The following is a 24,599-nucleotide window of genomic DNA, read 5'->3' as shown; positions in this document are numbered from 1 at the left end:
GGAGAGGGATGGAATTAATGTCAAGGGAGTGAAGTTTGTGGTGGGGCCTGAAGATAATAGCTTCGGTTTTCCCAATAATTGGAGCAAATTTCTGTTTGTCCAGTTAGATAAAGTGTTTTTTAAAATAAATTTAAAATATCCAATTATTTTCATCCCATTAAGGGGCAATTTAGTGTGGCCAGTCCACCTGCCCTGCACATCTTTGGGTTGTGGGGTGAAACCCATGCAGACAAGGGGAGAATGTGCAAACTCCACACAGACATCGAACCTGGGTCCTCCGTGCCGTAGGCAGCAGTGCTAAAAACTGCCCCACCATGCCGGCCACAGTTTGGTGAAATTGAAGGTGTTGAGCGAGATGTTGAAGCAGAGCTGAGTGATGTCATTATGTTGAAAGCAATGTTGTGTTTTCAGATGGGGGATGAGGAATAGGGTATAGTCGCTTTGACTCGTAATCCAGAGACCCGGGGTAAATGCTCTGGGACCTGGCTTCTAATCGCACCATAGCAGGTGGTAAAATGTAAACTCCATAAAACATTGTTGATTGTCGTAAAAACCCATCTGGTTCACAACTGGTCTGGCCTACATGCAACCCCAGACCTACAGCAGTGGTTCACTCTTGCCTTCCCTCTGAAATGGCCTAGCACGCCTCTCAGTTGTACTCCACCACTACAAAGGACGCAAAAAGAGATGAAACCAGACAGACCACCTGGCATCGGAAACTACAACAGCAAGCCAACCCCTGTCGTCTGGTGGCTTATGCCAAAATTGGAACAGCTGTCTCGCAGACAATTAAGCAACAGCCTGGCAGCTGTTCAGGGCGGCAGCCCCCCCCCCAACCAACCAAGCCGCTACCCCTGGTGGCGATGGTACTGCCACTCCAGCAAAATTCACCGTCGTGCAATCAAAGAGGCAAAGACATTGACCTTCCCCCTCTCCATGAGTGGCCACACTAAATTGCCCCTCAATTATGAAAAATGAATTGGTTACTCCAATAAAAAAAAATTAAAAACATTTTTAAAAAAAATGCAACAGCCTGACAGTCACGCTTTCATACCTTATTGACAATATCCCACCATTCCTTGTAATTTCCTATCTGGCAGGACAGATACAGCAAAGGTGGCAGCACAGTGGTATACAGTCGGGTGGGAGTTGCCCTGGGAGTCCTGAAAATCAACTCTGGACCCCATGAAGCCTCATGGCACAAAGTGAAACATGGGCAAGGAACCCTCCTGCTGAGTCCTGCGTACCGTTCCCCCCCTCAGCTGATGAATTGGTACTCCATGTTGAACACCACTTGGAGGAAGCACTGAGACTGGCATGGGTGCAGAATGTACTCTGGGTAGGGGACTTCAATGTCCATCACCAAGAGTGGTTCGGTAGTACCATCACAGACCCAGCTGGCTAGGTCCTAAAGAACATAGCTGCTAGACTGGATTGGGTTGCATTTGATTATTGTCACGTGTACCGAGGTACATAACCGATCATTAAGTTCATGAAAATAAAATAAAAAGAAAATACATAATAGGGCAACACAAGGTACACAATGTAAATACATAGACACCAGCATCGGGTGAAGCGGACAGGGGTGTAGTGTTAATGAGATCAGTCCATAAGAGGGTTGCCTAGGAGTCTGGTAACAGTGGGGAAGAAGTTGTTTTTGAGTCTATTCAAGCGTGTTCTCAGACTTTTGTTCTCGGACTTTTGTATCTCCTGCCCGATGGAAGAAGTTGGGAGAGTGAGTAAGCCGGGTGGGAGGGGTCTTTGATTATGCTGCCCGCTTTCTCCAGGCAGTGGGATAAATGGAAGGGGATGGGCAATATATTTGATTTGATTTATTGTCACATGTACCAAAATACAGTGAAAATTATTTTTCTGCGGCCAAGGGAATATACACAGTGCGTACATAGTAGACAAAAAAAAGAATAATCGACATTGACAAATGGTACATTGACAAAGTGATTGGTTACAGTACTGAACATTATTAGTAATTATATGAAGTGGAAAAGAGTTTTAGTAAGTCAGAATGGTGATAAGAGATAAAAGAAAAGGGTCTGGGTGAGAGAGCTCGCAGAGAGTCGCCATGCTCTGGCACCATCTTGGAAACTGTCCTGGTCTCGTCAGTGGCATGCCCATCCTGTAAATGAATTTTTAAAAATGATGTTGCCAAGGAACAACATAGAGTTCATGTAGGAAGGTTTCATGAATAGATGCTTCAAGGACACCTGTGTTAACTGCATGGGAATGGGAAGAAATATCAATGACGGTGATTCTCTGGCTGCCATCAGTTAGTCCAAAATGAAACCAAAGAGTCTCATCCAACTGGACACGGGGTGTGCAGAAGCTTTGGAGGAGGGTGATAGGATCAAATGCAAAGACTGAGAGTGAGTTTGTTTCCATCAATCATTTTGGGGCTCATTTGTGAGTTTGAAAGCCCCATTGGTACTCTGGTGGGGCGGAAACCTGAATAGAACGATTTGAGTTCTGCGAAAGATGGGCACAAATCTGGGGGCCAATAATGTTAAAGAGCTTTTTACAGGAGAGGGAGGGATGGAGGGGGTCACGGGTTGGTTCTTTTTGAGGGGAGGAGTAATGATGGCATATTTGAGGAAGGGACAGAACTTGAGACGGCTGAGTCATTAACAATGTCAGATAAAGGGCAGCAGGGTGGCGCAGTGGGTTAGCCCTGCTGCCTCACGGTGCTGAGGTCCCAGGTTCGATCCCGGCTCTGGTTCACTGTCCGTGTGGAGTTTGCACATTCTCCCCGTGTCTGCGTGGGTTTCGCCCCCACAACCCAAAGATGTGCAGGGTAGGTCAATTGGCCACATTAAATTGCCCCTTAATTGGAGAAAATGAATTGGGTATTCTAAATTTTTTTTTTTTAAAACACTGTCAGATAATATACTCAGATCAGGCATGTATATGGCATTATATATAGTAGAATATTTATTTATAAGACCGTGACTAACTTTTTTTCTTCTTCCTGTATTTTTTTAGAGCTTAGTGCAAGTTAAAGTTCACCCAGTCCCTTAAAGGACATCTGGATGTAATTCTAAACTAGACATTCAACCTGGATATGAAGACTGAGATAACACCTGATGCACCCAAAAGACAGGAAAGTTCAAAGGGGGCATTGATGAACCCTGAGCCAATCCTGGCAACAAAAAGTTTTAGTACGGACGTTGAAATGATTGCAAGTAAGGTTGGGAATGACTACTCGCATATTTGTAATTCTGGAAAACGGATAAAGGACATTAATAGAAACCGACTAGAACAGGAGAAAATGATTGTTGTCAGAAAAAAGCGGAAGAGCCAGCAGGCTGGTCCCTCAGAAACTCAGAACACTGATTTTAAAGATCGCCAGGGTAATGTTGGTCTGAGGCCTCGTGTGCAGCCGCAAGACCATGCAGATGACTCTTCTTTTAGTGACTGCATTTCATCTCCTTCTTCGAGTCTACACTTTGGTGACTCTGACACGGTGACTTCAGAAGATGAGGAGGCGATTCCAGAAAGACATTCCCAGGCAGTATTGAGTAGCACAAGTAGAGCAGTTCATGCAAAAATGCACAAGTGGCCTCGGTCTGAGCAGGAATCTATATCAGGGATCTTAATCAAGCGACCTTGTCTCCCGAACAGCAGTCTACGAAGGCCTCAACAAAGAAAAAAATTTACAAGACCCAATCCTTCTCAACGGACTCAAAAGCAGAAGGAACGGATTTTATTGCAGAGGAAGAAAAGGGAAGTGATTGCTCGCAGGAAGTATGCCTTGCTGCAAAGTTCTAGCAGTTCAGGCGACAATGACCTTAGTAGTGAATCCTCCTCCAGCTCTTCAACTGAAGAAGAAGAGGATTTGTATGTGTCGAGGAATGAAAGCCACCAAAATAGTACAACAGTTGCCTCAGGTAAAACTTTTTCTCTTGAAGATTATTTTCCTTGAAGTTAAAGAATAATGGCCAGGAGCTTGCACGCTATGTAGAAACTGAAAAAGAGCTTAATATATTAAAGAATTGTGAACTGCCTTTTCCTTACTGTAAAACCATATGTTCTTCTATAACGGAGGTTAAGGTATCCTAAAATTATGATTAATGAAGAGGTTAAAACTAGGCAGGCTGTGATGTCACTCGTGGGAGGGGCTGGGTCTGTTTTAGTTTTTTTCACCCGAGCCCTGTGTCTGCTGTTTTTAGTTTGATTTTAGAGTTCTGCTCTGGATTCTGAGGAAAGGTGAGTTTCTCAGACTGATTTCTGGAAGCTTCTCTCCCAAGAACTTTGTGCATAAATCTGTACGCCATTGTGTGTTAACTGTATTAATAAATAGCATTTGACCTGTGTGCGGATTTTGGTTAATTGAAATTTCAGAAGTAGGAGGAAAAGTAAGCTCGAAGATCTTTTTGGAAGAACTGTCGAACCGTTAATTGAAAAGCTGTTTTTTTCCCCTTGGATGCTAATGGGTTAAACATCCATGCTAATACAGTTTGTTTAATATAGATGTCAGTGGAACCACTCCTGGAGCAAAGTATCCATTCCTGACCCAGTTTACCAAATTGAAAAGTTGTTGGGGTCTCGTCCAGTTTCCTAATATAAATTGGGGTCTGGTGGGGGCCTGTAAAAACCTGCTTTCATTTATTTCAAAGGTATCCATCTTTTGTTTGTTTTAGATTTTCCTAAAAACTGATGCTTATACACTCCCAAATCTTTTCACTGTTTCAACACTCTGATAGCACAACACCAATACTATATTGGCTATCTTGATTGGAATTGTGTGAATTAAATTAGAACATTCTGGGCCTGATCTGCTGGTGCATTTTTAAATATTCCTTCATGGGATGTGGGCATCGCAGGCATGGCTGACATTTATTCCCCATTACTGCTCACGATAAGCTTTTGACCTCATATTCTTAACATCAAGAAAAATGCGTATTTCTGCCTCCGTAATGCTGCCCAATTTCACATCTATCTCAGCTGATGTGCTAAAACCCTTATTTGTGCCTTTTGTTACCTCTAGACTTAACTATTCCAATGCAGTCCTAGCTGTTCTCCCACATTCTACCCTCCATAGAAAACTCTGCTGTCCATGCTTTAACTTGCACCAAATTGTCCCCGTGCTTGCTGATTTGCCTTGGTTTAGGTCAAGCAACATTTTGATTTTAAAAAATTGACACCCTTCTTATCAAATCCCTCCATCCCCTTGCCCAATCCTATCTCTTATCCTCTGTAACCTCACATCCCTGCAAGTTACCTGCTGTCCTCTAATACGGACCTTTTGACCATCCCAAATCGCTCCACCACTGTGCTTTAAGTTGCAGAGGCTCTGGAATTCCCTCCTTACACCTCTCTACTGTTGCTCCCTCCTTTAAGTCATTCCTTAAAATGTACCACTGTGACCAAGCTTTTGGTCATCTATCTATCTCACTAAGTGGCTTGGTGTCATATTCTATTTTATAATGCACCTGTGAAGCACCTTGGGATGTTTTATTCATTAAAGGTGCTATATAAATAGAAGTCGTTAATTCTAAGTTGCCCTTGAGACAGTTGTGATGAGCTGCCTTCTTCTGAAACAGTGTGGTGAAAGTACTCTTGGGGCAGGAGTTCTTGGTTTTTGACCCAGTGAGAATGAAGTCACAGTGATCTATTTCCCAGTTAGGATGGCTTGTGACATGGAGCAACTTGTTGTACTTTCATTTGACTGCAATTCACTTTCTTCTCGGTGGTAAATGGACATGGAAGGTACTATCCAAAGAAGAATTTGCACAAGAGTGCTAACATTGTTGTGAATTATTGTTGCTAAAGTTTAAATCCAGTCATTGATCCTGATCTGGTTCTGAAGCAGGATGACAAAATTCTACCATTATTGCGTAACTTCTGCCTCCAGGTTCTGCCTCAGGGTTCAAGTCTCCAGGTTTAAAAGTACTTCATTGTCTGCAATCCGATTTAGATAGTATAGTGAAAGACCCAATGACCAGTTGCATGAGTAGATGAGAATGCTGAAGGTGCATGAATAACATGTCATAGTCTGCAAATCTGGTAGGTTTAATCTCCTCGTGAGGAGTAGGGTCATGGTGTGGACAACAATCACCCCCACACCCCTTTTGTACATGGAATTCCATAGGAAGAACTACCATAAAGATAACCAGTTTTGTGTAATAGCAGGAAAGCATAATGTTTTCAGCAAAGCATGAATTGGATATTTGAAATTTGTGCATAACCATATGTGTATACATTGATATAGTCCCCCGTTATAACGCGGGTATTGGGGTCCAAGACAGCCACCCGCGTTGTATCCGAGCCGCGGATATCCACGATGCCGATAATAGGTGAACGAGAGGAAACATTGCTGACTGTGTAAGAATGGAAGGGCGTTTTAAATAAAAAAACATCAAAGTTCTTTAAAGTTTTAAATTTATTAAAAAATACCACTCAAAAAAATATACAATAAAACATAAAGTAGCACTTACAAGCAGATTTTTAAAAATCAAATAAATGACATGAAAAAGTCTGAGAGTTTCTTCTGGCACATACCCTTCCTCATCTTGATTTGTGCTTGTCTCTGGAGGTTCTTCAGGTGTAGTATGTATACGGGGTCGAAGTCCTGTTGCTCTGTGTATTCTATGAGCCACTTCAGGTTGGTGATGGCATCGAGTGGCTCTTTGCTGCAACTGTGGGCTGGGGTTCTTCTTCTGCCTCCTCTTGGATGACCTGGTCGATGATCTCCTCCTCTGTAAATGTTTCTGTGGGTGTCATGTTGTCCTCTGCGGCTGACCACCTGTTCACCCAATCCCGGAGTGTTAGGTTCTCAGCCAGGTCCTCTAGCCTCTCCTCAGCTGCCCTGGTCTCTGCTTCAGTAAAGCCTAGGAAGTCCTCTTCTTCTGGGTCGTGTTGTGGGAGTGCTGCTCCTAGGGCCTTCTTCCAGCAGTTGGCGATGGTCTTCTCTGTCACAGCTCCCCAGGCCTTCCCTGCCAGATAACAGGCATCCTTGATGGTGATGGCTTTCAGGTATCTGGGACAGTGAGAGGAGAGTCTATCATTTCCAGGATCAGTTCTTTTTTGTACACAGACTTGAAGGTCTGAATGATGCCAGCATTACATGGCTGGATCTTGCTGGTGGTGTTCTTTGGGAGATAGAGCACTTGGATCTGCCCATCCTTGGTCTTGAGAACATCTCCCTGAGGTGGGCTGAGCAGTTGTCCAGTAGGAGTGTGACCTTCTGCGGTAAGTTGCGGACACTAAGGTGGTCCCTGACACTGGGTACAAAGTGCTTGAAGAACCACTCCTCAAATAGGGTAGCTGTCATCCAGGCTTTGCCAGAGTTTTGGTACGTGATGGGTAGATTCTCCATGTTGATGTGGTGAAAGCATCTAGGAGACTTGAATTTGCCCACAATCAATGGCTTCAGCTTGTGTGTTCCTGTGGCATTGCTGGCAAACAGGATGGTGAGCCTGTTCTTGGCTTGCTTGGACCCCAGAGTCTTGTGGGCATCATCCTTGACAGCTAGGGTCTTGTCAGGCAGCATCTTCCAGTAGAGCCCTGACTCATCTGCATTGTAGAGTTGCTCTGGGGTCAGCTCCTCTTGCACCATGTAGTCCTTGAGGATGTCCGGAAAGGCTTCTGCTGCTGCTGAGGTCGGCGGATCTCTGTTCACCACTGATGGTAACTGCACCTATCCCATGTCTTTTCTGGAACCGATGAAGCCAACCCTTGCTGGCTACGAAACTGGTGTCCTCTGGGTGGAGCTGCTGATGGAACTTCTCAGCCTGAGTCCTGATTATAGGTCCAGATAGGGGGTGCCACCAGACTGTTCCTGGGCAAACCAGGCGAACACAGCCTTCTCCAAGTTAATGTCACTAGCGGTCCTTGCCTTTTTCCTGGCAAACCCTTCACTCTCAGAGACTGTCTCAACATAAATTCTCAAACTGTCCTCATCTTTCTCCCACCCACGGAGGGTTGACTCCGGTACACCAGTCTCTCTGGATAATTTTGCCTTTATTTCGCCGTTTCGAATACGGTCTATCAATGTATCTTTTCCTTTACTGTGTAAGACTTGCGCTTCGGCATTTGGTTTTTAGACGCTTTCATTTAAAATGAACGGGATACTGTACTGGAAAAGGTCTCCCTTTTAAATGGTTGGGGATAGAAAACTGTTACTTTAATCACCAATCATCGCGGCTATTTAGCGCGCCTAAACGGGCTAATCATCGCGGCTGATTGGCACTCGAATGAATGAAAAAAGTTCACCGGCTTAAAAAGGTGTTGTTTCAAAAAGAGTAAAAAAAAGTTGGGGTCCATAGGCACCCCCGCCGTATATCGCGAACCGCGGTATTGCGGGGCGCGGTATAACGGGGACTACTGTAGTAACCATGAAAATAGTGATGTGCATTTGCAAATGCTTCAATGGGCATTCCAACAAGGGGGCAAACTATTTCAAATAGATTGTACAGTTAGCCATGAATGAGAGTTTAGGCAGGATGACTGCAAAAGATGGATTTTAAAAGCTAGATGCAGAGAGAAATGGGAAGATTCAGAACGTCTACCTGCCAAAATGGGTAAAGGCTGTACCACCAGCAGTGAGGAAATAGAAGCAGGATATGGAAAAGGATATAGGAGGCAACATAAAGAGTTTGAAATGAATGAAAATCGCTTATTGTCACGAGTAGGCTTCAATGAAGTTACTGTGAAAAGCCCCTAGTCGCCACATTCCGCCGCCTGTCCGGGGAGGCTGGTACAGGAATCGAACCGTGCTGCTGGCCTGCTTGGTCTGCTTTAAAAGCCTCACGGTAGCATGGTGGTTAGCATCAATGCTTCACAGCTCCAGGGTCCCAGGTTCGATTCCCGGCTGGGTCACTGTCTGTGTGGAGTCTGCACGTCCTCCCCGTGTGTGCGTGGGTTTCCTCGGGTGCTCCGGTTTCCTCCCACAGTCCAAAGATTTGCGGGTTAGGTGGATTGGCCATGCTAAATTGCCCGTAGTGTAAGGTTAATGGGGGGATTGTTGGGATACGGGTTACGTGGGTTTAAGTAGGGTGATCATTGCTCGGCACAACATCGAGGGCCGAAGGCCTGTTCTGTGCTGTACTGTTCTATGTTCTATGATTTAGCCCAGTGTGCTAAACCAGCCCCTGCAGGAATATCTTTGGGGAAGGCCACAGAATGATTTGAGTTTTGAGTTTCTATTAATAAATTTAGTGTACCCAATTAATTTTTTTTCCAATTAAGGGGCAATATAGCATGTTCAATCCAGCTACCTTGCACATCTTTGGTTGCGGGGGCAAAACTCATGCAAATACGGGGAGAATGTGCAAACTCCACACGGACAGTGACCCAGAATCGGGATTGAACCTGGGACCTCGGGCGTGAGTCAGCAATGCTAACCACTGCGCAACCGTGCTGCCCTGAGAATTGAGATTTTAAATTAAATGGTTTGCAGGACATAGTGGACCACACAGGGAGTTTGACAAAGTGGCATACGTGGAACAGATACCACATGTTGGAATTTACACAGTGTTTTGATGGGAGTCCAGCTCGGAAAAAACAGAAAAATCGATCCAGAAGTGCCAAAGCATGAATGAAGTTTGAGCCAGCAAGAAGCTGAGGTGGTTGCGAAGGCTGGTATTGTCATGGGAATAAGCAGTCTTGGTAATGGAAAAACATGTCACTCAGCAAGTGTCTTTCAGGTGGTACTGTGCAAAATCTGTTTTGTTGCATGGTATCATACAAATTCAGTTGCTGTTCACCAAGTAGCAGTTCCCTGTTTTTATGATGTTAATAATAGTATCTTAGTTTTGGAGAATGTTCAGAACTACAGGAATAAGGGAACAATATGACAACAAGATTATGTGCATGTGTCAAGAACATTGATAAAATATTTCATATCCATAATGTGATTAATTCTAATACCCACCATAATTGTAATGCCTCTAGTGGTGTCACTTTAATATATACATATAGATAGCAGAAGCCCAGTAAAGTTATTGCACAATAAAAACCAAAATCCAATAAAATGCCCAGGGCTTGAATGTGTTGACAGCTTTCAGATCTTGACCAGAATCCACAATATTCAAGTTTTCTCCCTGTGGCAGAATTTGTGTATTATGCCTCTCCTACAATGATGCCTTCACTTCTATGCACCTCTCTTTAGCCATCTCTAAACAGTGTGACCTGAGCTGTAAACTACTTTGTTGCTTACTGTCAGTACTACTTATTTTTAAAAATCTACAACTACAGGCTAGGATATAGTCATGGAGGGTCAGTATATAAAACTGATTTGTTTCTCCTCCTTTCCAATGTTTTCCCCTTACGTTTTCCACTTCCGGGACATACCGGTTCTCTGGTGCCTGACCCATACTTCTGTGCGTATCACATCACAGCTAAACATCTTGTCCTTGTCGAATATTAATGTGCACTTTTCCACCATGGGCCAATGCATAATGATGGCTGGCAGACCATCGTAGAATTGTTTTCCTTTTTCCTAAGCCCAGGGTCACTGCACCAGTTGTACTGTGTTGAGGGTGTAATATTGGCTAACTGAGCCTAGCTCAGGTATCAGACTTGAGGCCCCTCTGATCTATTTCTCAATACCATTCCAAGCAGTGCAGTTAATAGTTGAGCTATCATTTTTTTTTTTTAAATTTAGAGTACCCAATTATTTTTTCCAATTAAGGGGCAATTTAGCATGGCCAATTCACTAACCTGCACATCTTTGGGTTGTGGGGGCGAAACCCACGCAGACAACAGGGAGAATGTGCAAACTCCACACGGACAGTGACCCAGGCCGGGATTCGAACCCGGGTCCTCAGCGCTGTAGGCAGCAATGCTAACCACTGTGCCACCGTGCTGCCCAATAGTTGAGCTATCATGACACATGTTGATCTCTTTAGGTTCCATAATAATTGGTTTAAAAACATGTTTCCATTCTCAGTGTAAGATAATAGATCTATGACTGCTTTGCTACTAAGTTCAAATATTTTTGTAATTATTCATGGATGGAAAAGTAGAACTTAAGCACGAATAAAACTCCTCATTTCACTGGCGAAGTAGTTTGCTGGTGTATTTAAAGTTAATAACCCTATCGATAAAGTGGTCCATAATTTTACAGAAATATCTTTGCACCCCTCATTCTGATAGTTCAACAATTTTTTGAATGATTTTGCCATCAATAACAAATATCTTTGTAGGACGGCTCCCAAGTTTAGTATTAACCAACTACTTACTTTGTTAATGGCACTAAAATAATATAAAACAGGAGCATAATCAGACAGAATTTGGCGTCAAGCCATGTAACCAAAAGCTTTGTCAAAGATGGAGGCCTTTAAGCAGCATATCAAAAGGAGGATAAAGAGGCAGAGAGGTTTAGGGAAGGCATTTTAGGGCTTTGGATAGTTGAGGGTGCATGGCCAGCAGTAGTGGGGTTAAAAAAAGTATGAATGCCCAAGAGGCCACAATTAGACAAATGCAGAGTTTCTTGGAGGATTGTAGGACTGTAGGAAGTGGAGAGATAGAAAAAAGGTGAGGCAGAATTAAAACTTATAAATTGAAGTGACAGTGGCGGTGTGGATTTTTAAAATCCTTTCATGGGATGTGGGCATCGCTGGCAAAGCCAACATTTGTTGCACATTCCTAATTGCCTTGGAATGGCTAGGCCATTTCAGAGAGCATTTGGGAGCAATGACATTGCTGTGGGTCTGGAGTCGTATGTAGGCCAGACCAGGTAAGATGGCAGATTTCCTTCCTAAAGGACATTAGCAAACCAGATGGTTTTTACAACAATGGACGATAGTTCATGGTCCAATACTGAGTCTAACTTTAAATTCCAGATTTTATGAATTGAATTTAAATTCCACCAGCTGCCATGGTTGGGTCTGAACCCAGAGCAGTAACATAGACCTCCAGATTACGGTTGTAATGGTGGACAATTGATTTTGAGACTCTAGGGAAGTATACGAGTGTGTTGCCCAGGGACTATTATTCAGACCACTGATCTTATGGACAAAGGTTTGTGACCTGGGCATCCAGAGCAGAATTTCAAAGTCCATGCATGACACAAAACTTGGAAATGCAAGTAAACAACGCAAATGATGTAACAGAATAAAGGAGGATGCAGACTGGTGAAATGGGTAGCATATGCAGATGAAATTTAAGGCCCATGTGTCAAATTATACGTTTTGACAGGAAGGGTGAGGAATTGGCATAAGCTCAATGGGACAGTTTTTAAAAGGGGTTTAGGAACAGACACCTGGAATGTAAGCACATACATCTTTGAAGGTGGCAGGGCAAGTTGAGGTTGTTCAAAAAGCCTGTTCTAGGCATTATTAATAGAAGCATAGAGTACAACTTTACAAAACACTGGTTCAGTCCTCAACTGGATAATTATGATCAATTCTGGACACAACATTTTAAAAAGGGTGTCAAGACTTTGGAGGGTGCAGAAGAGATTTACAGGTTCTAGGGATGAGGGATTCCAGTATGTGGAGAGACTGGAGAAAGCTTGGCTATTGTCCTGAAAACACAGCAGGTTAAGAAGAGATTTGAGAGTGGTGCTCAAATCTGGAACGGTTTCCAGTGGCAGAAAGGTTGGTAACCAGAGGGTTTTTTTAAAATATAAGTATGGATTACCCAATTATTTTTTTCCCAATTAGAGGCAATGTAGCATGGCCAATTCACCTACACTGCACATCTTTGGGTTGTGGGGCTGAGACCCATGTAGACACGGGGAGAATGTGCAAACTCCACACACTGACCCGGAGCCGGGATCGAACCCGGGTCCTTGGTGCCAGAAGGCAGTGGTAACCGGAGTTTGTCACTCTAAAGCCTTTGACAAAAGAAGCAGAAAAACACAGCGAGCATTTTTTCATCTGGAATTCACTATCCAAAAGATAGGAGGGCTGAAGCAGATTCAGTAGTAACTTTCAATGGACGATTGGGTAAATACTTGAGGGGTAAAAATGTAAAGCTATGTGGAAGGAACAGGGGAGTGCCACCAATTGAATAACTATTAAAGTACCAGCATTAAAATGGAACTCACTGCAAATGCCTGTAAATGTAGTCTATAATATGGCATGACCAAGGAAGAATATAATCAAACTCAGTAAAAATTTAATCTCCAAGACTGATCAATAATCAATAAAACACTTGTGATGTCTGTATTAATAAAAAGGAAGTATTGTGATTAGGTAGTTAGTGGGTAAGTATATCACTGGTATGGTACTAAATTATAGAAATTAGGACAGTCCATGTTCAATCCTGGACCATTTTGAGTTGGGTAATCTGGAGGTAGGAAGAAAATAATCACTGGATGTCTGCTCCTAATGTGAAAGTCAAGTGGCTTGATCAAGCTCACCTTTGATGCGCAGTGTTGATCAAATAGCCATATTCTCTTGGTGTCTGTGCGCGCTTGAAAAAGTGGACAACGGGGGAGATGCCAGAAGGCTTTTGGTTACTCTGGATTTATTCCCTAACAAATCAACACTTTTGGGTGGATGGGAGTGCAACAAAGGATATAACTTTAAAAAAAAATTTTTTATTTTTTTTAAGAGTATCCAATTATTTTATTTTCCAATTAAGGGGCAATTTAGCATGGTCAATCCACCTAACCTGCACATCTTTGGGTTGTAGGGGAGAATGTGCAAACTCCACATGGACAGTGACCCAGGGACGGGATTTGAACCCGGGTCCTCAGCGCTGCCGTCCCAGTGCTAACCACTGTGCCACATGCTGCCCCCAAAGAATATAATTTCATAAGTCACTTAATTTGTAGCATGAAACCTGTCCATTTGTCAATTTGAACAGTTTCTTTGGCTAATTATTTAACTGCAATGTCAGTTGCACCACCCAAAGCTGCAGACTGGCTGTCTGAATTCGACTAACTGGACAAAATAAAATTCACCATCCATGGGTCGGAAGAGGCTTCCCCAAGACATGGAAACCATTTGCCAGCTTGTTCCAAGACCTGTTCGTAGCCAGAACCAATAGAGTGAGGGGGAGGCACAGGCGAGCCGGAAAACTCAAAGGAAACGGTGAGGGGGGGGTTCCCAAAAAGCCCGGGGGGGGGGGGGGGTGCGGGGGGGGGGAGACAAGGAAATAGTCATGAGGTTTCCTGGTTTGAATATGTATTTTTATCTTTGTTTTCTGTTTTGTGTGTCTCTGCTCGCCTCTCCGAGGGAGCTCTGTAATTATACATATGAACATTATACTGTTCGATTTTTGCTGGGCTATGTACCATAACATGAAATTCAATAAAAACACTTTTTTTAAATGATGCTGTCAGTTGCATATAAAATAGTGCTTTTTGCACAGGAGGATATTCATAGAAAGCAGTTGAAATTATTTAGCAGCTTTTTAAAAATACAACTCTGCATTTGATAATTTTATGTACCTGACTGCTAAACCCCTGGTCCAATCATAATTGATGCTTTTTTTTTAAACTTGAAAAAAACACAACTTGGGCGATAATATATATTTTTCAAGAATATTGCAGCAATGGCTGTGTCTTTTTTGCATTGTGTCATATTCTTAAAGCTAATTGTCAGTGGTGAATAATTAGGTATAAATGACCGTTTCATGATGGTTTATAAACACTAACTCCACTAATAGATCTGTGATCATTTTAGCATAAATTAATGGGTTAGTCAGCCCTGCAGCGGGTTCATCTACATTCATTTTTACATTTAGGTGTGCAGAATTGGTTTCAGATATTAATGTTCAATAGGTTCCAAAGAATTGATTCCTACCTAACCAGTTAGCCCACTGTTGAAAATTGTTGTAGTGTGATGTCATGAAAGATCCTTTTCTGGATAGGCAAGTCTAATTCGTAATGTTTTCCTTTAGTTCTCGAGATGTTTTGAACATTCAGATGACTAAATTTTGTTAATTTGAAGAAATTCCATTCCTCTGTTTTACCATTTTCTTTTCATACAAGGAATAGAATGTGACTAAAATTATGCTCCTGAAATTTAATTGTTGCACCAGATACAAATGACTACTGTACTGTAATGAACCCTTTGCCCTTAACATTTCTAAGTGAAACTTTTATTTTCTGTAGTTTTTCCCATCAAAGATTCCAGTATCAAGTTCGGTTTTTGTAATGCCTACAGAATGAAATCTTGTCAGTTCCTTCTATCATCTACAAGACTTATCAAAAGATTTCTGTCTTTGGGTATTTTTTCAGGGTTTTTTTTTTAAAGTTTAGTTTGTGTCAAAAGCCAAAGGCCATATAATAATTCAAGTGCAAATTACAGAGGACCAGCAATTTCTACACATGCTGCAGCTGTTACAAGCTTTAATGAAAATTCTCTTAATGCTTCTGAATCTGTTGTCGCTCTGGTCTGTTCACATTTTAACAGATGGGTTATGTGACTCATTACTGATAAAATGGGTGCCATACCGGCTATGCGAATAACAGCTGGGGAGCCTTGTAGAATTACTGGCTAGCACATAATGTTTCATAGGTGTTGGCAGTTGACAAAGCTGATAATTTGGGTTAAACAACAAAAAAATATTAAACTAATTGTTTAATCTACATTAAGTTGATGGCCCACTAATAATAAATGTAACAAAAACACTTGAATCATTTTCCTTGAGGAAATAATAACTTTTTTGTCTGTCAGACATGTCTTGTTCTCCCCCAATTTCCCAAGCTATTAGTTCAGCTATTTAAAGCTGGTTGAGCTGTAGGGTAAAATTAATTTTGCAAATCGCTCTTGGATCTTCCTTGACTTTACTCCATCACCTCTCATCTCTGCAATCCTTGTCGCTTCTTCACGTCGGGTTCCAAAGCGCAACATTTGGTGCTTGGACAAAGAAAACAGTTGAGTCCGAGTCCAGACCTTTGTTTGGAGAAGTGATTGAGTGGTGAGAGGAAGCCAAAACTGGCAGATGGAGTTTAATATGGGGAAGTGCGAGGTCATCCACTTTGGACCTAACCAGAGTATTTTCTAAATGGCTAGAAGCTAAGACCAATGGAGGAGCTGAGAGTTTTAGCAGTCCGTGTACAAAAATCATTAAAAATAAGTAAAAGACGAGTACAAAAAAAATGAAAACAGCTAATGAAGAATTGGCCTTTCCCTTAAAGGGATGAGAATACAAGTTGCATTGCAATTGTATAGGCCTAGGCAGTTTAGTTCAAGGGTCATGTAGGAACATATTTCACATAAAGGGTACTGGAATCCTGGAGCTCTTCCTACGTGATGGTTCTGTTATGGATTTTTAAATAAAATAAATTTTGGAGGATCATGCTGTTATGCTACAGATTCTGAGATGTAAATGGCAGAGATGTATGAACTAAAGATAGCTGTATTTCATTGTAATTGTCATGTTATAATCAACAAAATACTACATTTGATATCCTAATCTGATTTTGATTTTCCCACTAAAATGTTGCTCAGCTTAGCTGGTAAATTATTTCCAAACAGAAATTTTTTTTTTTTATAAATTTAGAGTACCCAATTATTTTTTCCAATTAAGGGGCAATTTAGAGTGGCCAATCTACCTATCCTGCACATCGTTTGGGTGTGGGGGCTAAACCCACGCAGACACGGGGAGAATGTGCAAACTCCACACGGACAGTGACCCAGGGCCGGGATTCGAACCAGGTCCTAAGCGCCGTAGGCAGCAATGCTGACCACTCTGCCACCGTGCTGCCCTATTTCCAAACAGAAATATTGTAAATGTGCCCAATCATAACAATGGAACATTTGATATGCTGCTCAGCCCAGCCTACAAACTTGAGAGACAGGTTACCAATATGTCTTCTCTGGTTAGAGAGACTATCCCACTTTGCTACCTCATCCCACAACCAGTGTGTGGAATTGCAGCATTGGTCATTTTAAAACAAAACTGCTGTTGTCCGCCATTCTTTGTCCATTTCTATTCCCCAGAAGCTTGAGACAAAAAGCCACTCGGCATGGAACTACAGGCCTCTCCCTTCAGCCACCGTGCCAGTCCTCATCTCGCTTCTTCCTGTTGAATCACATTTTTTCCATTTTGCTTTGGGACACAGAACTGTTCTAACTGGCAACACATTTGAAAATTAATTCCTAATTTTTTTGAAGCTCATGGTTTCTTTGGCATGTGCATTGTCCACCACTTCTGCTGTTAGTGCCTTATGTACTTCGTTGATTAATGTGAACCTTGCATTGTGTTTCCTTCATAACTAAGAAATATTTGTTCATAATCAATTAATTTTGAGACTTGCAGCTATTTCCCTTATTTTATGAACTCTTTCTAATCTGTCTGTACGTCCAGTGGAGTATAGAGCTCCGGATTATGCCGGTCCTTACATACTGTCCATCTCAAATCCCTCAGATACTTCGGATTTCTGTGACCTCAGCGATTTGTGATGTACAGTTTAGTTCAATTAATGTCCCAAGAGGACAGATGGAGACATATTATTTGAGCTAAATTGTACATCACAAATTACTGAGGTCAATAGAAATCCCAAATGCTGATGTTTAAACATAGAACATACTGTGCAGAAGGAGGCCATTCGGCCCATCGAGTCTGCACCGACCCACTTAAGCCCTAATTCCACCCTATCCCCATAACCCAATAACCCCTCCTTGGACACTAAAGGCAATTTATCATGGCCAATCCACCTAATCTACATGTCTTTGGACTGCAGGAGGAAACCGGAGCACCAGGAGGCAACCCACCACTGACACGGGGAACGGGGAGAATAGTGGATAAATGTGCCGTCTAATGATAATTAATAATCTTTATTGTCACAAGTAGGCTTACATTAACACTGCAATGAAGTACTGTGAAAGCCCCTAGTCGCCATATTCAGGCGTCTTCGAGTACAGAGGGAGAATTCAGAATTCAAATTACCTAACAGCATGTCTTTTGGAACTTGTGGGAGGAAACCGGAGGAAACCCACGCTGACACGGGAGAATGTGCAGACTCCGCACAGACAGTGACCCAAGCTGGGAATCAACCGGGACCTGGAGCTGTGAAGCACAGTGCCACCCACTGTGCTACCGTGCCGCCACGATTGGTACTCGGCCATTATAGATCAGAATATCCAATGCTAGATCGGTGTTCAGCTAGTTGATCCTGTTGGGGGTTGTGCAGTTAATCTTGGTGTGTGGGAGGGATGCCAGAAAGAAGAGTCACTTGTAATTACTCTCCAATAACCACTGCTTGGATGTATATGGTTAGATGTGAAAATATACTTCATCTTTGCTGTCATGTTACGACCTCCATGGTCAAAAACCTGGGAGACATAATTTTTTGGGCTAGCACACCAACAATAACCACTTGGGCGAGAAATGGAAGCCTGAATCTGTACTCCAAAAGAGTCATAAGGAAATTCAGAGAGGGCATTCATTTCACTAAAATATTTTTGCTGTTGTAGCTTGTTAAATAACCTGCAACTAAACTGCTTGTAGTCTCCATAATTATACTAGCAAAAATGCCCCTTTTTACACGCTCTGATTTTGACCATTGCTTGGCCTCTTTCTTCCTCAAATCCGCTACTTCCTCCCACCCCATCCCTTCAGCTGCTCTGATTTATTAAAGCTGTGATTGCTTCCTCAGCAATACCTATCTGTATTTATTCATGGTCATTTTAAACATCTTGTTATTTTCCATAAAGATTTCATCAAATTTGTTTTAGTGCATTGCTATTTTCAGTGTTCCAATTTGGTCCTCTTCACATGTTTTACCTCAGTAAGAGGGCACCATTCTCTTTGCTAGCTTATGAGCCGGATACAATACATTGTAGCAAAATTGCAGCATCTAAAGATACAGTTGAGTTGGCTGAGTATTGACAGATTTACCAGGCAATTTTATTGGTGTCTGTTGAATCTACCTCGCTCAGTATTAGCACCAGAATTATTTATAGTTCCAGCTTCTAAGTTCTCAAGAGATGGGTACGGTGAAGGCTCTGCCATCTGTCAAATGCTGTCCTTTTGTTTCCGAAGGGCGGAAAACACAAGTGTCAGCAGCAACAAACCAGTGATTCCACGACTTGTGTCGATTTGGATTACAGGTGCTGTTTTCTCGTTCTGCACAATGGATTAGATGCACACACTTGCAGGACGCTAACGTATTTGAGAGCCTCATGGCATATAAATAAATTAGTGCTGTAACTAAATATTCCCAAAAGCATTGTTTTCTAGTTTTATTGTATCTATAATTTACTTGCAATGTTGAACTGTTCTCAGTTGCATAATTAACCTGAATTCCCCCATTTGTTTTTCCTTTCATGTATCTGATACCGTGAGATTCTTCTTTTGGCTGTTGGTATATTGTGCATGAGGCCTTTCATGACCAACTTGTAACTGACTATCGTCAGTCTTGAGTCATTTTAAAATGCACCACAAATATGAACTTTTCTGACATAACTTATATCCTTTCGAAATTGAGCCTTCATAGACATTAGCTGAGCGGCAATCTTCTACAACATGAAATTGGATATAGAAGAAATAGGAGCAGGTGTAGGCCATTCAACCAACATTGATAGCTATTCTGTTCAAGGAGATCATGGCTGGGTCTTGATGAGAGAACCTTCATTAATCAGTCCTGTCTTATTGCCACAATACCAGGTCCTAAAAATACCCTGTTCCCTGGTTTGTTCCAGAATAAACTGTTCTGAGAAACTGTCTGATACAGCTTAGCCTCCAGGCTACCGTTACAACTTGATTCGTCCAATATATATGAAGATTAAAATCTTCCATGTTGGGCAGTTGCAGTGGTAGCACTGCTGCCTAACGGTGCCAAGGACCCAGGTTCGATCCTGGCCCCGGGTCACACTCTGTGTGGAGTTTGCACATTCTCCCCGTGTCTGCGTGGGTCTCACACCCCCTCAACCTAAGATGTGGCAGGGTAGGTGGCTAAATTGACCCTAATTTTTTTCTTTTTAAATCTACCATGTTTAGAGGCAATACTCTTCCTACAGGCCCCCATTATCACTTGATTTATGCTCTGTCCCACAGAGTGTAACTACTGATGTGCACTCCCACTAGTGACTTCTTCCCTTTGTTATTTCTTTTCTCCAACCAAACTGATTCTACATTTTGAATCCTCTGAACCATGATCATTTCTCACTGCTGTAGTGATCTCATTTTTAAAAAAATATTATATTAGGGTATTTGTAATTTTATAATAATAATAACGCAACATAAACATGGTACATTAACCATTTCCACCCCATCACAATCTTCACACACTCCAAACATAAAACAACAGTCTCTCTCTCTCTTTCTTCCCCCCCCCCCCCCCCCCCCCCCCCCCCCCCCCCCACCTCTCTTGGAATTCTGCTTCTGCTGACATTTTAATTTTCCCGAGAAAGTCGACGAGCGGTTGCCATCTCCAGGTGAGCCCTAACATTGACCCTCTTAAGGCGAACTTTATTTTCTTGAGTAGTGATCTCATTCTTGATCAACAGAGCTACCCCTTACTTGTCCTTTCCCCCTCTCCTTCTGAAAGTCAAATACCCTTGAATATGCAAGTCCCAGCTATGATCACTTTGCAACCATGTCCCTGTAATGGCGAACATATCATACTCATTTATTTCTATTTGTGCCATCAAGTCATTGATCTGGTTACAAATACTGCGTGCAACCCCTCCCCCACTCCTCAAAGTTCCGCTCTAGCTCGGAGAAAATGTCCTTAACCCTGGCTCTGGGCACTTGTGCTTTTGTGTCTGTTCCGTTACACTGCATTTGTTTCTGCGTATCCCACTTGAAGGTCCCCTGCGCCATGGTTACTTTGTTCATATTTCCTGCAGCCCCTGCTTTCACACACACAATCTACAAGAACCTTCAACCTTTTCGTGACAATGCAAGGGTTGAGGCTCCTCCTTTACTACCTTCTGGATCCCCATATCTTCCCCTCTTACAGTCACAGCATCCTGACCACAACCCCAATCTGAAGTACCTTGGCTAAGGAATGTGACTGGCTCCTGGAACAAGATGTCCATGTAACTCAACTCCTTCTCTTCGACCACCCCTCTTTGTAAAAAGCCAGGACAACTATATCTCCCTTACTGTCTGGTATCACATATTTAAGCACTCTGACTTGAGCTTACCACCGTTGTGCAACCTGCTTTGTGCGTGTGCTAAAGCTCCCAGCTAAGATTCCAGTTCATAAGATATAGGAGCAGAATTAGGTCCATTGGGACTGCTCCCAATTGGGGTCTGCTCCCTCCATTCTATCATGGCTTTTATGTTCCTCATCTGCTACCTACAATGCTACAGACCAAGAGCTGGATTGCAAAACCAGCCAGAGCGTCTCCTCCCTAGAACACAAAACCTAGGATCGGGAAGTAGGCAATTTACCCTCTCGACGCCTAATGCCCTCAATGGCTGATCCCATCCTGGCCTAAACTCCACCGTCCAGCCCATTTGCCATAACCCTTCAACCCATTACCAATTTAAAAATCTGTTGAACCTCCTCAATTTACTCACTGTCCCTGCATCTACTGCACTCTGGGGTTGCGAATTTCACAGATTCGCAACACTTTGGGAGAAAGTAGTTTCTCCTCAAATCTGTTTTAAATTTGCTACCAGTTATTCTAAGATATTAATTTTAAATCTTTATTGTCACAAGTAGGCTTACATTAACAGTACAATGAAGTTACTGTGAAAAGCCACTATTCGCCACTTCCGGTGCCTGTTCGGGTACACAAAGGGAGGATTTAGGAATGTCCATGTTACCTAACAGCACTGTCTTTCGGGACTTGTGGGAGGAAACCAGTGCACCCGGCGGAATCCCACGCAGACACAGGGAGAATTTGCAGACTCTGCACAGACAGTGACCCAAACCGGAAACGGACCTGGGACCTTGGCGCTGTGAACCAACAATGCTAACCACGTTGCTGCCCACTATGACCTCTCATTTTAGAATGCCCCACAAGAGAAGCATCAGCTCTACCTCTACTTTATCCATACCTTTTCGCAACCTTCTATACTTCACCAGTTCTAACAGCCCTGCGAGTTCCTCAGTTGAGGCAGAGATCGTGTTTATTATTAATATTACAATCCCAGTCCAGACTCCGCCAGTGGCTAGGATGTTGGACCAAAACCCCAATATTATGTTTTAATATTGTGTAACTGAGGAAAAGATACCTCACACCCCAGGAGTGATTTCACGCAAAATAGGGATATGGTGTATTGAAACAAATTTATTACTAACAGCATGCAAGAAAATAGCTAACAGTTACCCCTTAAACAAAGCAAATCAATACAGCAACACAATAGCCCTTAACTGCTATTTTATTTCCACTCCACTCAAACAACAAAACCACCTCCAATCCCAATCCACTTTTAAATACAGTTAGCAGTCAGGAACACTTTCTGTCGAGAGATGTCTTTGAGGCTGTCTGAAAAGATAGGCCTGATCCCTGTCACAAAAATGCAAGATCTCCAGCTATATTCTTCAGAAACCTCTCTACTTGCTTTCCAACTACAAACAAAAACGAACCTCAACACCTTACTGCCATTAACGGCATCACCTTGTTCAACTGAACACCATGTCTCTAATTAACAACACCTAGGGGAACCCTTTCAATATAAACACAATTCCATTAACCCCAACTTTTACAGTGCTTTGATTGCACCTCTTGGCTCCCAGAAATCTGAGCTATCTTGCAAAACCAGGATTTTAAAAACACCCCATACCCAGGCTTTTACCCCTTTACTGGACCAAATACATATAATGCAAAGTATCTGAAAATCCTACATTCATCACACTGACTAAATTGACCTTAAATGGGTGTGAAACAAAACACCTTCTCTACAGATGACATATTGAACAATCCAGTGCATTACGAAAAGTCTGGAAACGCCTCGCAGTTGATCAAAAAAAAAAAGAGTTAGGGGTGAAACTGAATTCATCTGACAGAACTGAAGATGAAGCATTTTTCAGTAAGCAATTTGAAATGTTGCTTCTCATGGAAAATTGGCAAAAGTAAGTATATATGTCAGCACAAGTCTTTCATTGTTCCTTGTGCTTTGCAGAAAGACGCCTAAACTGCTAACACAACAAATGTGTGTATTTAATGTTTATAATTACTGTGAAGCACAGGCTGTTGTTTGAGGGTCGTCAAATAGATAAAAGTGGTTTGAATGATACTAACTATAGATGCAAAAGCAAATGGCACCTCGCGTTGATGACTTCTGTAAATATACATCTGGTTTTAGGAATTTTAGGCAATTGAAACCCACATAATCATTGGCTATTCGGGTGATCACCCACCATTGTAAGAGACCACCGTGTACACGGGAAGAGCTGAAAGAGGGGATAATCAATTGCCATATTCCATTTGCATCTGCTTCAGAGAACATTTGATTAATTGATTTTCTGATCTGAAGCAAGCAGCTTCCTTTGTGCAATATGTCCTGATGGGATTACAGAATGTTCTTGTGGCAAACCATCAGTTCACAATCAAGATATTAGCATGTCCAGAATACTTTGTCCCATTTTAACGAGGTGTTATGGTGGTAAATTATACATCTGGTCTTCAAGCTGTCATTTCCACTTGTAACAAAAAAATTAAACTTTTTTTGGACTGTGGTTTGATTCTCTATTTAAAGCTTAAGTGGAAAACAAGAAAACATCATGGACAAACATTCCATCAACTGCCTTGGATTTTTCACCATTTTTATTAAAAGATTTTTAATGTCTGACGTATTTCCTACCAGTTCAAAAAAACCTGAAACTGAGATGATTAGTCACATAAGAGCTTAGGAGTAGGAGCATGAGTAGATCACTCAGCCCCTCGAATTTTCTCCACCATTCAATAAGATCATGGCTAATCTGATTAATAACCCTGATAGCCTTTCAGCCTCTTGTTTATCACAAATCTATCTACCTCTGTCTTAAAAATATTAATGACACTACTTCCACTGTCCTCTGAGGAAGGGAGCTCCAACGACTAACTACCCTCAGAAAATATTTTTCTCTCTCAAATGGATGACCCCTTATTTTTAAATGGTGATCCTAGTTCTAGATTCTCCCACAAGAGGAAAGATCCTGAAGGTTTCAAAACATTGCTTCTGAATCGTTAAAACTTTTCAACACCGTACGAAAGTGGGTACAAACCTGGTCTGTCCAACCTTTCCTCAAGACAAACCCCATAACTATTTTTGAACAGGCAACAAAACACAATGATAGAATACAAACTCAAAATCCGCAGATACGCTCAAGTCCCTGCATGGTTCAAGTAAATGCAGAATATCAATGAACAACAACTTGCATTTCTATAGCACTTTTAACATAGTAAAACGTCCCAGGATGCTTTCACGGGAGTGTGATCAGACAAAGTTCGACACTTAAGCTGCAAAAACGGTATTAGGATGGTGGTTAAAAAGATAGGTTTTAAGGAGGATCTTAAAGGTGGAATTCCTATAAAAGGCCGATTGTTGATCGCTTCTCGGCCTTTTGGCTTTTGGCTAAGATGAGCGCGAGGTCAGGTGCAATGACTGGATCTGGTACCAGCCTCCCCGGACAGGCGCCGGAATGTGGCAACTCGGGGCTTTTCACAGTAACTTCATTGAAGCCTACTCGTGACAATAAGCGATTTTCATTTCATTTCATGTCTCTCTTGTGGGGACCATGAATGGATTCAAATTGAATTGTGATATGCATAAATGATCTGGAGGAAGATATAGGTGGTCTG

The 24,599-nt window shown here is 42.2% G+C and overlaps 1 protein-coding gene across 1 annotated transcript in view; it reads left to right on the top strand.

Annotated features, from left to right (window-relative positions):
* Window positions 1-24,599, top strand: part of rnf111 (ring finger protein 111) — a 162,140-nt gene that overhangs the window by 41,168 nt on the left and 96,373 nt on the right. Inside the window, 1 exon segment of the mRNA XM_038813235.1 lies at window positions 2,995-3,899. Within this exon segment, the coding sequence (XP_038669163.1) occupies window positions 3,074-3,899 (826 nt within the window). The 5' untranslated portion in view covers window positions 2,995-3,073.

This window comes from Scyliorhinus canicula, chromosome 12 (assembly GCF_902713615.1).
Source record: "Scyliorhinus canicula chromosome 12, sScyCan1.1, whole genome shotgun sequence".
Lineage (NCBI taxonomy): Eukaryota > Metazoa > Chordata > Chondrichthyes > Carcharhiniformes > Scyliorhinidae > Scyliorhinus > Scyliorhinus canicula.
This window is presented reverse-complemented; position numbering and strand designations above follow the sequence as displayed.